Source organism: Rhinoderma darwinii, chromosome 3 (assembly GCF_050947455.1).
Source record: "Rhinoderma darwinii isolate aRhiDar2 chromosome 3, aRhiDar2.hap1, whole genome shotgun sequence".
Lineage (NCBI taxonomy): Eukaryota > Metazoa > Chordata > Amphibia > Anura > Rhinodermatidae > Rhinoderma > Rhinoderma darwinii.
Window position 1 is genome coordinate 411,522,189 of NC_134689.1, and position 12,860 is coordinate 411,535,048.

Consider the following 12,860-nt stretch of genomic DNA (forward strand, 5'->3'; position numbering starts at 1 on the left):
GCAGACGGTGCCACACAGCCCTGTCTTGAGGACGCAGATACATTTGAATGTGGCAGTCGTTAGCACCGTGGCTCATAATTGTAATGTGTTGGGCGGCTCGGGCCCCATAGCAGCAGGGGGCCCTCAGAGGATGGGACGTCTGCAGAGCAGCCGTATCAAAACACCAAATCGCAGCTCATGGGCGCCCTGCAGCCTCCCAGGATAAAGGGCGCCTATAAGCAGCGATCAGCTGTTTTGATACGGCTGCTCTGCGGCGCCCCCCCTTCCCTACATCGTAGTTGCGCCCTGTCTGCCTCCCCTATATAGATATAGATCAAGACTTTGGCCGACCACCATGAGCTTCAGAACATGAATACATTTCATGTGTGATGACATCAGTGGAGATGCAATATTTAAGCAAAGCTGGTCCCTTCAAAAATCATTACTTGTAGCTGCTATGAGGTCTAAAAGTGAAGGACCCCGCTCGGACTGGCCCATAAACTTCTACACTGGAAGGAGGAACCTGAGCAGAGCGCGCCTACAACCATAGCCGAACCGGGGATGAAATGGCCATGGGACGGGGTCACTAACACTGGTTGGTTTTATGAATGGGGCTGCATTTGGAATATCCTTATCTATGTTCACCCCTAACAACATCTCACTTACTATGAATACAGTCAAATGTTGAGAAGACATAAAACCAGAAAGTTGGTGGAATCTGAGGTAGACCTTCCTGGTAGACATAGCACCTGTCTGAGATACATCTCCTCACCAACCACATTAGACTTATCCCGATATTTGTATATTATTGGCCTCACTGCTTCTTAGACTCCAGATCTCATTAATTACTTAATTACTCATGTGAAAAGAAAGTGAGCCACAGGCTAGGGAAGAATTGAATGGGATTACTGAGCAGGCTGGGTCTCCCGTGACCGGTCAGTGAGGGTGACTAGCTATTGGCCATCTCATTATAAAGGAGATACAATGTACCCAGTCCATATAAATGGGCTGCGTGAGGCTCCGTTAGGATAATTCTCAATGTTTTGGTAAAGTAGGAATACATTGTAATAGGTCACAGCAGGACCATGAGTGGCGACAACGAAGCAAAGTCCCCGTCAGAGGCTCAAAGAAAGGTAAAGATACTATAGTAACCTTTTATGGTCATAGATGCAATGAAGCTCAGTAATTGTCTTCTACCAGAGGCGAAAACTCGTAGAGACCTAATACTTCTCACATCTGAGGGGTTGTTACAATTGTATCTAGTCTGGACAGCAGCAATTACTCTATAGACCTGATAGTTTGTTACAATGTATCAGTGCAGGTAATTGGCATTAGCCTGTATTTCCCAGAGAATGGTCTAGACCAGTTTGAATTCAAACATACCCTCGGCTGTAAAAGATGTCAGACTTGTACACATTTTTAGCCCCTGAATGCAAACAAGGCTGTTCCCGTTCACTGACAGCATGCAGAGATCTTGAAAATGTTGGGACATTGAAGCACAACGTATTTTTAGAAAGTAGAAGAATTTTTCACTGTATAATGATTAAAATTTATTTGCCTAAAACTGGAAAATTCCTTTAAGATATTGTGCACCCTCAGCTATCTTCTGACTGGCCATTGAGACAGAAGATAGAATCACTGGAGGTCCATGTGAATTACTGTAGCATTGATTTTAATTGGTGGCTCCATCAACATAGGTTTGAGATTGAGAAATCTGTAAACAAAAACCCAAAGGGGCCCGATACTGAATAGAATGCTAAAGGCTTCTTTATTTAGCGAAAGAGGTCCCAACTCATGGATCCCACCACAGCTCTCATCTGACCATTCTCAATGGCATGTCAGAAGACGATAATCATCCCGTCTTAAGTTCTCCACGATGGTGTCAATCAATTTATTGAAGACACTGATGTTTCATGCCACCAAGTTCTCATTTTGGGAACTCCAGCTTCAGGAGCTTAAGGGTGGGTTAATATCAAGAACATATCTAAAGATCCCTATTACCCTTCCATGAGCTCCATTAAAATATTGCCCACATCCTAGGAACTCAATCATGAGCACCTTCTGATAAACTATTTAATTTGAACCAAGTACATTAACTTGGGGATCTTAATGAGATTATCTTATAAATCAGTTGGGTAGGGTATGGGGGTTGTGATAATTGGCAGCTTGACCTTGAGAACTGGAATCTTGACCTTGAGAAAAATTGGGCTTGGTGCCAACTTATTGGATTGATTACTCAATTTCAAGATATGTAGAGATCCAAGTTTTTTCACCCCCTCCAATTTAATGTCTCATTGTCATGTCATAAAAGTTCATTATGGGACCATTAGTTGAAAGAGTTCTAAAGTTTTTAGCTGGTCAGGATGGAGGGTTGGATTCTAATATAATTTGTTTTCATCCTGCACAGCTCTTGAAACCACAGGTAGAACGGCGAAGACGAGAGAGAATTAACAGCTGTCTGGAGAAACTAAGAGTTTTATTATCTGAAGAGATGAAAAATGAGGTGAGGACGGTGGGAATTAACCCTTCATTCACACTTTACAGTTTTCACAAGCTATAGTCTTTAAGCTTATAGGTATTAATTGCTCCTATCAGTCACACGTATGTAAGTCAACCTATTAGACCACATGGACTTTAGGGATAGTGGTCATTTAAATGACCTATCGGCTACTGGGACAAGGACAATAAAGGGGCAAAAATGTTATATTTAGCGTCTCCAATTCTGTAATTATAACAATTTTCTATTTGTAAATTGCTTACCAAATTGGGAAGATATGAGTTTATATGTCATGATCATGAATGAATGAAATATAATCCATTGGTATTCTTTTACTGCAGCAGAAGCTAAAGAATCCAAAGATGGAGAAAGCAGATATTTTGGAGTATACAGTTGATTTTCTTCAGTCCAAGATGAAGTCCCAAAAGAGGTGCCATGAAGACCTCCAATTCAAGAATTACCAATCTGGCTTCCAGCAATGCCATCAAACCACGGTGAACTTCATTAACCAAAATCAACAGTTGTCTCCTTCAAGTAAGGACTTCTTCTTCCAACAGCTGTCTTCCATAAATGTTTGGAGAATGTCTACAATATTTGACAAAAGCTCTGGTCATCACCATAGACTATTGCAACCCACTTCTGAAACATCTAAGTGGCTTAATCACCATAACTACACCCCTATTTTAAATGGTGTTGATATCCATAGTGAGTGGCATTCTGACCAAACGTGTAGGTCATGGAGACCATGGCTATAAGTATACTGAGATGTATATTTGCTATGTTGACTATGCTTCTATAAACAACATGATACAACACTTAACACTCAGTGGATAATTAGGCATAACAGATGGGGACTAGGGTATCGGAGCATCCCAACTGTTGGGGCTGTGACTCATAGACAGAGTTCATCTTCATCTTTCTATGAGGACCCCATACGATGCACACCCAAGGTGACAGGTTAATCGTGCTTGCCACTGGTTAGATGTCTTGGGAAATATATTTGCTCCTAAGCAGGTACTTAAAAAAACTTCTTTACCAAATGTAGGTCAGATGAACCTGGAAACATTGGTTTGAGGGTCTATAATATTGTAACCAACACCAATTTACTCTACTGTGGGTTGTAAAGTCCATCACGTGGCTAATATTCTAACCTATTGCAGAAAACTTGGTTAACGTCTACACCCCATGTACAATTTCAAGGGTAGCCGCTCGGTTCAACAGGTAGTTGTGATACTAGCAAACACAAAGCACTTTGTGAAGCGATGGACTAGGAGAAAAATGGTTCAGCGAAGGCTGTGTTCACACTACCGTCAGAGGCTCTGTTCTAAACCTCTTTCGGCAATCCCGACAGATTTGACGGGAAGAATAACATTGCCTTTGGTGCTATTCATCATGTGAAAATGATGGAAGCCACAACGGAACCCAGAACAAGTCATTCAGGTCCATCTGGCACCGGTGGTAAACGTCATATGGTGGTTTCGGTAGAGCGTTGTGGCTTCCGTATGTGAACATAGCCTCAACATAATACTGCCTCCGCTGAGGAATTTCTATGATGTGGCCTGCGTGCTGGGTGCCAGGGGGAGTCAACACGTAGGTAAAAATAGAAGAAATTTAATAAGCAGGCTCACCACACTTGTCTCGTAGGTGCTCGTAGTTGTAGTCCTCCACATTTGGAGGGATTGTAGAGTTTCAAGGATAATCCATAAGACAAAGTTTTTCCAGCACATCCTTATAATAATCTAACTTTTTATTGGCAGCTCATGAGAAATTAAAAAGTTATCAGAGTGCAGGTAAGTTACGTGACGCTTACGCGTTTCAAACAGAGTCGTTCTTAATCATGGCATACGTCACTGTGACACTACACATTATTTACAACCACAATTAACCTATCCTGTCTCCTACATAACAGACTTCACATGTTCCCTAAATATTCTAGATAGAACTCAATAGAGATACAGTAGATCATTTCTCCAGTTTAAACCCTCTGGGAACCTTCTTCCCATTTGCAAAATCCCCAAAGTTTCCCTATTTAGGAGATGTCTTTTCCAGTTGTCCCCCCTTTGAGGTTTTTTTTTAACCAGTTCTATACCATAGAAGCTAAAGTGTTCAATGGAAACATTATGAGCCTGCATAAAGTGTCCAGCAGCATCGGATGCATTACTAGTGTTTTTATTAAAAACTGCAATATGCTCTGCTATTCGTGTCTTCAACTTAGGGGTAGTGCACCCAATGTAAGGTTGGTTACACTTATTGCATTCGATACCATACACCACATTGTGTGAATTACAGTTGATGAATTTCAGTTTATATTTTACTGTATTGTTACTATTGGACACAAAAATTTTTGGGTTTTCTCCCCGTATTTGCACATGTTACATCTGTTACCACCACATTTGAAAAGCCCTTTCGGGACAACCATGTTTTGTTGTTGCCATTGGTAACAAATAAGCTAGCGGAAAGTGAATCTCCCAGAGTTTTGACTCTTTCGGCTACATAGCGACAGCCTTCATTGATAATTTTGGTCAAGATGGAATCCTGATGTAACATTGGCAAAAACTTTTTGAAAATGTTTTGATAATCTCCTTAAAATTGAAGCTATGGGCTGTAGGTAAATGATTTTTGGTTTTATTATGATTGAACAGTAAAGAATCCTGTGTTTTGTCCCTTGTATAATTTGTCACCTTCGAGCCTCTTTGACGTAACCTAGTTTCGATGTCCTTAAACTGATTAATAAAAAAACAGCATTATCTGAACATGCCCTTCTGGCTCAATTCTATAAAGTGTGGTATGGATGGCACATCACGTCCCCAGACCAATAACATGTCATGTATGTAACGCCTGTACCACACTATGGCCTCACAAAGGATAGGAAGTGGAGAAAACATAATTTTTTCCCACCATGCCAGAAAAAAAGTTTGCTAGGAACGGGGTGAACCTTGAGCCCTTCTATCTGTAAAAAGTAACATTCCTTAAAACAGAAAAAATTTGGTGTCAATAAATAATTGACTGCCAACAAAATAAATTCTTGAATCTGTCCCGGAAAATTACTATGTTGGGCCAGATAACACTGCACCGCCCTCACTGCACCTCAATGGGGAATACAGGAGTATAAAGCCACCACGTTGCTAGTGACCCAGGTGAGTTCATTTGACCAAACAAAATTATAAAAGGTTTTAAGAACCTCTTTGCTGTCTTTAAGATAGCCAAGCGATTAAATGAGATTACGTTTCGAGACGTGATTGAGAAAAGTGTGTTACTATATAGATCTATGCATTTAGAAACGATTAATTAATGCTGTATGTTTATGTAATATATCACTGTGGCTAGTAACATAATGACATAGATGTGATTGCACTAATGGAACCTGTGAAGTCTGTTATATAGGAGACAGGATTGGTCAATTGAAGTTTGAAATAATGTGTAGTGTCACAGTGACATATGCTATGATAAAGAATGACTCGAAACGCGTAAGCGTCACACAACCTACCTGCATTCTGTTCACGTTTTCTTTTTTTAATGAGTTGCCAATAAAAAGCTATATATATGGATGTGCTGGAAAAAAAATCTTCTTATTCTTATAGAGTCAACAAGTGGTCCTACTTGTATTGATATACCCTATAAAAAGACCCGAATAAGCCTCAGGTGAGGGACTCAAGAGCTGGTTCCTGCCAGCTGTCAATATCAAGGTTTGACCAAACTGGAGTGAGGTTCTATGATGGTCCCCTAGAATTGTGTGAAAGTACAATGTAATAATTCTGTACAGTTTTATTTATATATGTTCTGATTTATATTGAATGTTTACTGTATGTAAATTCAATGGTTTGATGAATAAGAAAAATAAAAAAAATTCACCATGATTTGGTTTGACAACTACAAGAACTTCCATGGAGGAGAATTGGGTCAAGTGGTCTTGGTCCGTGACCTGTGGCTCTCTAGGCATACCTTAAAGCTGCTGGGTCCTATAGCAAAATCATTAGCAGGATGAATCCTTTCAATAAATTTTCCCACTATACTAAGTGATGTCGTATTGGTAGGATAACCCCTCACTATCTGATCATCTTGATGGTGGCAATGAGGGGACTGAAGTAGAAGATAAAGCTTATCTATGCATACTTTTTCTGAACAATGCTAGTCCCAACCAAGCTGAAGGGGTCACAGCGCCTTAATTCTTGAAATCGTCAGTGTCCTAAAGTTGGACCCCCACAATCAAAGAATTGCCATAACGTAGTATGGAGGGAACCAACATTAACCAGCAAATACATTTGCTTGTTTGACAACAATTAGGAACATTATGGATTACACTGTTGTACCATTATCAGTGAATGTCATCGCAACTCTTCTAGGCCCCTACATACTGTTAGAAAAATTCAGAACAATAAAGCAAAAAATAGGCGACCCATATGGTAGTTTCCCCTTATACGTTTCAAGACGAGTCTTCTTCATTGGCAGCAGCCCACCAGCTGTTTCTTCTTCTGGCTTTCTTTCTCTTATATAATGATGTTTTCTTATGTGACAGAAAGGCTCTTGAGCTCACTCAGACATCTTGGCTAGGGTGAGACTCCAAAGGCTTAACACCCAATTTAACCCGCCACAGACAACTTAAGACACTGACAGAATTTTATTGATATTGTATGCAACAGTGACACCTGCAGGCCATAAACAGGAGGAGATAGGACAGAAAAAAAGTTATTGATAGCTGTTATTGGTAAAAAAAAACTAAAAAAGTGGTGGATTACTATAATTATACATTATTATGTTTTCATTTGAAGACTTTTGTGTTTTATCAAAACTGAAAATACATTTATAAGGAAATAAAAAATAAATCTACCCAAAAATTTATAAAAACTCATATCTCAATTCATGTAAACTCTGGTCACAATGCTATGGGACTCAGGACACTCAGTATTGAGGGGTACTTTGGGCAGCAGACACAGTACTGGAGGGCAGCACACACAGTTTTAGGGGGAGGGGGCAACAGACAGAAAATTGGGGGTACAGTGCACTACAACAGGAACATTACTGAATACACCTGGGTTAGAAACAGGCACAGTGTTGGGGGGGACCTGAGGTATAAGTAGAGACTCGAAGGCACAATATTAGTGGTAGAGTCATGCACAGTATTGGACTTAGCAAAACACAGAGGTGTATCTCAAAGCTCCAGAGCCCTAATGCAAACTCTGTAGCAGGGCCCCTACCAACCATGTGCCATAAATAATACTGGTCTCTTCTTATGTGTCCCCTGAAGCTCCAGGGCTCGGGTGCGACTGCTGTCTCTTTACCTATGCCCTGGAAGTAGACACCACATTTGGGGTAGCTTTAGATTATGTATTGGAAGTATGGCAGGGGCATTGCTAGGGTCTAAATGGATCAGGGGCATAAGCCAAAAGGCATAGATTATGTCGCTCCCCCAAAAAAATAACTAAATATATATATATATTAAATACAGCATAGCTATAACAACTTTTAGAACACATATTAGACTTAGATACACCCCCCCCCCCTCATCAGTGCGATGTTCCTGCATATTACTTTATGATGAAAATCAGTGCTGTGGAACCTGTGACCAAAAATAATCAGCCATGCACCCCAAAAAAAGTGCTCCATCATAAACACTAATGTATATATTGTAACATAACTCTGAATAATACAGTCATGCACTTACCAAATAATACCATTATACAAGGTCCAAATAATACCTCCACACCATGACCACATATATATATATACACCACAAAGACCAATATAAACAATTATATCGCCACCCAGCGCCTATACCATTGGTTACAAACCAGTTCTACACTGTCGCTTCCTGGAGTATTATCACGCTGCAGACCATAGAAGTAATTACAGTACAGTTACATCCAGTGACTCATAGGTGACGTCTTTTGATGTTGGAGTCCTTCACTTTTCCTTTTTCTTCCACATCCGGCCCAGACCGCCATGGCCCCAGTCATCTCTGCACAATTTGACGCACAAAAATCTTTGGATCTTTACTTTTCCATCACATCCCCACCCACTGATAGTGCCCCCCTTAGTATAGAAACATTAACAGTGCCCCCTTAGTGCCATCCACACAGTAATAGTGACTGCTACCTTTAGTCTCTACCACAGTAACAGTTCCCAAACACACAATATTGGTGCCAACTTAGTGCCCTTCACATAGGAACTGTGCCCATTAGTGATGCCCACTCAGTAATTGTGCCCCCTGAATGGTCCTTATTTGGTTATAGTGTTTCCCACTCATTAATGGTACCCACCTTTATAGTTCCTACTCAGTAGTAGTGCCACTTAGTGAGGCCCACTCAGTTTTTGTGCCCCTTGAATAGTCCCTATTCAGTAATAGTTCCCCCTACTCATTAATGATTTACCCCTTAATAGCCGCAAATTAGTAATAGTGCCCCTTAATGGCCCCCATTCAGTAATAATGCCCACCAACAAATATTAAAACCTATACTCATCTAACCCTGTTCCCTCAATGAATGGAGATGCAAAATCTAATGCTGAAAATCTCCACAGCCACATTAGTCCTGCAGCCTATGAGAAGCTGAGACGAGACCCTGGCGTTGGCCAGCGCGATGCAGTAACATAATCACACCGACCTTCGCAGGGATCCTGTCCCAGTTTCTTATAGGCTGCAGGTCTAACATCAGACAGAAAACTTGCACTATGAAATGGGAAATTTGAATTAGAAGAAGGGGTTATGATATAGGGGTGATATGCTGCAAAAGAGAGAGGGCAAATTGGTCTAGGGGCAAACTGTAAAAATGTGGGTCACAGCTGGATGAAGCCTTCATGATTGTCTGGGCCTTCAAGATGTGCACCTGTAATGAGCAAACATGAGAACTGGGCAACCAAAGCTGTGGTGGCCGAGTGGTTAAGGCGTTGGACTTGAAATCCAATGGGGTTTCCCCGCACAGGTTCAAATCCTGTTCACAGCGGAGGTTGTAGTTCTATTTTATTTTAACTCTTTTGCTCCTGTGCCGTCTCCATCACTCAAAGTAAGATTATTGCAACTCGCGTTCACTACCTTTCGCCAACGACGTTATATACCTTTGCAAGGCGGGAGGGGGTCAAACCAAACGTAACAGCAACACAGAGTCCGGGATTAGTTAACCCCACATGTTTTATTGGAATTAGGCCACTCACTGCTCCTGTATGAAGATTGCCATCCAATTAACGGACCTGTGGTATAAGTAGAGACTAGCAGGCACAATATTATTGGTGGCGTCGTGCACAGTATCACTAGGTTTCCGTTTTTCTTCACGGAAACAAAAGTACTGCAGACTGCACTTTTGCTTCTGTCAAAAAAAACAGAAAACTAGCGAACGGAAACAAACGGAAAGCAACTGATACAAAATAATTACCATTGAAATCAATGGTAATTCTAACGGAACAGGTGCTTTCCGTTGAATCTTTCGATCCTCTCTTCCTCTGATGGAAGAAAGGTAAACGCATACTAACGCTAGTGTGAATTTAGCCTTAGCAAAAAACAGAGGTGTATCTCAAAGCTTCTAGGCCCCACAATTCAAAAACTGTAACAGGGCCCCTAACAAAATCTACGAGTTGTTCTGCAAAAAGAAAAGACGAAGTTTCCCCGCACAGGCTCAAATCCTGTTCACAGCAGAAGTTGCGGGTTGTTTTTACTTTAATAAATAATGAGACTAAGTTAACCCGGGCCTGAAGAGGCCAGAAGGGAATGTGTCGCAAATAGGTGGGAATTATTCAAAATTAAATAATCATTTTAAATGTTTTCCTATGTTGGCCACCAGAGTTTTTCCAGCAGTGGCATAACTACCGCTATAGCAGCCATAGCGGCTGCTACGGGGCACGCAGCATGGCTGCTATCGCTGCTTCAGCGCGACGCCACTGAAGGGGTTGTTCCTACAAGAGACTTGCATCCCCTATCCACAGCATAGGGGACACATGTGTGATCGATGGGACGCCCAGCGATGAGGAGAACGGGGGACCGAAAGTCCCCTGAAGTTCTCCATGATCTATAGGGGGGCGCTGTGTGGTGGAATCTATAGGGAGGCACTATCTACAAGGGGGGGGCTTGTGTGATACCCAACGGAGGGGGGGCCCCAGTCAAAAGTTTGCTATGGGGCCCAGTATTTACTAGTTACGCCCCTGATTCCCAGAATAACAGCAAGTTGAATCAGGCAAAGCAACCTGACATACAGCTGCTGTAAATGCGGGAGGGAGACTCACCCCCTCCTTATTTTTGGCTACAAGCCAGGAAAAGGTGTCTTCAAATTGTCAACCAGTACAATTGACAGCTGGCAGCAGCTACAGGACACACCAAAAGGCTAAGGCTTTATTCAGACGAACGGGAAAAACGTCCGTGCAACGTGCGTGATTTGCACGCGCATTGCACGGACCTATATTAGTCTATGGGGCCGTGCAGAAATGTCCGTGATTTTTACTCAGCGTGAGTCCGCTGAAAAAATGGGTGCGTGAAAACCACGCATGTCGCACGGAAGCACTTCCGTGGGACAAGCGTGATTCGCGCAACAGCTGTCAAAAGGATGAATGAAAACAGAAAAGCACCACGCATGCAGCCGCGCATCATATGCTGCTGCCCCACAGAGCTGTTAAGTGGTTTTTGCGCACGCAAAACGCCGCGTTTTTGCGTGCGCAAAAACGCCACGCTCGTGTGAATCCAGCCTAAGAATGATGGAAGTCAAGAGGGTGACTCTGTGATGAATGACTTTTCAGTTGACAGGTTCACACGGCGTGTATTTTTGGCACATCTTATGCGCTGAAAAATGTGTAAAAAACAATGTTAGTACATACAATGCGCTATTCTATGCGAGCATTTTAAAAAAACGAGTTGAGTAAAAAAGAGGCGTCTGGTCAATTCCTTGGTGTGTAAAATGCTCCAAATGTTCCCATAGTCAGTGGGAGTCCTAATTATGCGCCAAAAACATAGCAAAATCGCGCACAAAACGCATAAAAAACCACACGTGAAAAACTCCTGTATTTTAAAAAGCGCTTCACAAGGAACCCTAGTGTATTTGACACGTTTACACATCGTATTTTTTGAGCGCCGTGTGAACATGCCCTAAGGAAATTATTTTTCATTGATCTCTAGTTACTATTGCGGTGTCGGGGAGAAGACAGACGTCTGCTGTAGGTACGTTTTTTTATTTTTCATATTACTAACGTATTTTTTTAGTTATTCAGGGTCTACGTTTGGACTACGTCGTAGATTCATACTTCGATGATCTACGTTTTTTTTTTTTAATAAAATGTTTACCGAGGGCAGTATGGGGGAGTTTTTATTTCAATAAAAAAAACTATTTTCTTAGGGTGTATTCAAACAGTGCGGTTTTGCTGCGATTTTCCCGTGTGGTCGAAAACCACATAGAAAAAATTGCTGTAAAAACGCATGCATTTTTCTATGTGCTTTTCGGCAACGCGGGAAAAACGCGGGAAAACCGCACTGTGTGTGCATACACCCTTTCATGCAGAGTTTTTTGCAGGCAGAAAAAAATCTGCCTCAGAATTCATTCTAGAAGCTTGAGGCAGATTTTGAACTGGCTGCGGTTTTTTGTCCAATGTTTTTGTTGCGGTTTTTGCTCGCGGCCATTACAGCTAATGCAAAAAACGCCATGAAAAATGCTCGGAAACGAGCGCCGCATGTCTTTTCTGCCTCCCATTCATTTCAATAGGAGGTCAGAGGCGGAAGCTGCACCAATGAAGGACATGCAGCTTTAATACTTTATTGGCGCCTTAGTAATGGCAGTTGTTTGTGGGGACCCCACGTCATTTTCGGCAATTATTTTTTTTCTTTTTTTTAAATGACATGGCCCCTCCCATTTTTAATAACCAGCCAGATACAATGAAGCAGTAGGCCTAGCATTACCAGGCTGGGAAGGTCAAGGTCACGGTTTTTGGCCCTTCCCAGCCTCATAATACCAGTCTGCAGCCACCCCAGTACCCGACCATCGCTACAGATGGTCAGGTACTGGATTGTACCAGGCTCTTTCTGGTACCCCTGGTGGCGGTGGGTAACGGGTAATAATGGGGGGTTAGTTGCAGCCTTTTTTACTAGCTAACACTAAGCCCTACCTTAGTAATGTACGTCATCAAACAGACAACTGCCATTACTAAGGCGCTAATAAAGTAGTAAGAAAACACAGAGATAAGAAAATATTTTTTTAATGAAATAAAACCTCCCACCTTAAAATCTCCTCGTTAGTATAGTGGTGAGTATCCGCGCCTATCATGCGGGAGACGGGGGTTTGGTTCCCCGACCGGGAGGCCTGTTTTTATACATCTACTAAACAGAATTTTAAAACAAAAGCGTGCATCATTTATTTGTTTATTTTTTTATCCCGTTCACGTTTTTTGCTAAATAACCTATTAAATTAATCTTTCAGGT

General features: G+C 41.8%; 1 protein-coding gene and 1 non-coding gene across 2 annotated transcripts in view; both read left to right on the forward strand.

The window, feature by feature from the left end:
• The first annotated feature begins 1,064 nt into the window (after positions 1–1,064).
• Positions 1,065–12,860, forward strand: part of LOC142750567 (transcription factor HES-7.1-like) — a 21,526-nt gene continuing 9,730 nt past the window's right edge. The window contains exons 1-4 of the mRNA XM_075859565.1: positions 1,065–1,112; positions 2,387–2,482; positions 2,821–3,010; positions 4,234–4,266. Coding sequence (XP_075715680.1) covers positions 1,065–1,112; positions 2,387–2,482; positions 2,821–3,010; positions 4,234–4,266 — 367 coding nt within the window. The remainder of the gene's footprint in view (positions 1,113–2,386; positions 2,483–2,820; positions 3,011–4,233; positions 4,267–12,860) is intronic.
• TRNAS-UGA (transfer RNA serine (anticodon UGA)) lies at positions 9,333–9,414 on the forward strand. The gene has a single exon. It is a non-coding gene; the product is annotated as a tRNA-Ser (tRNA).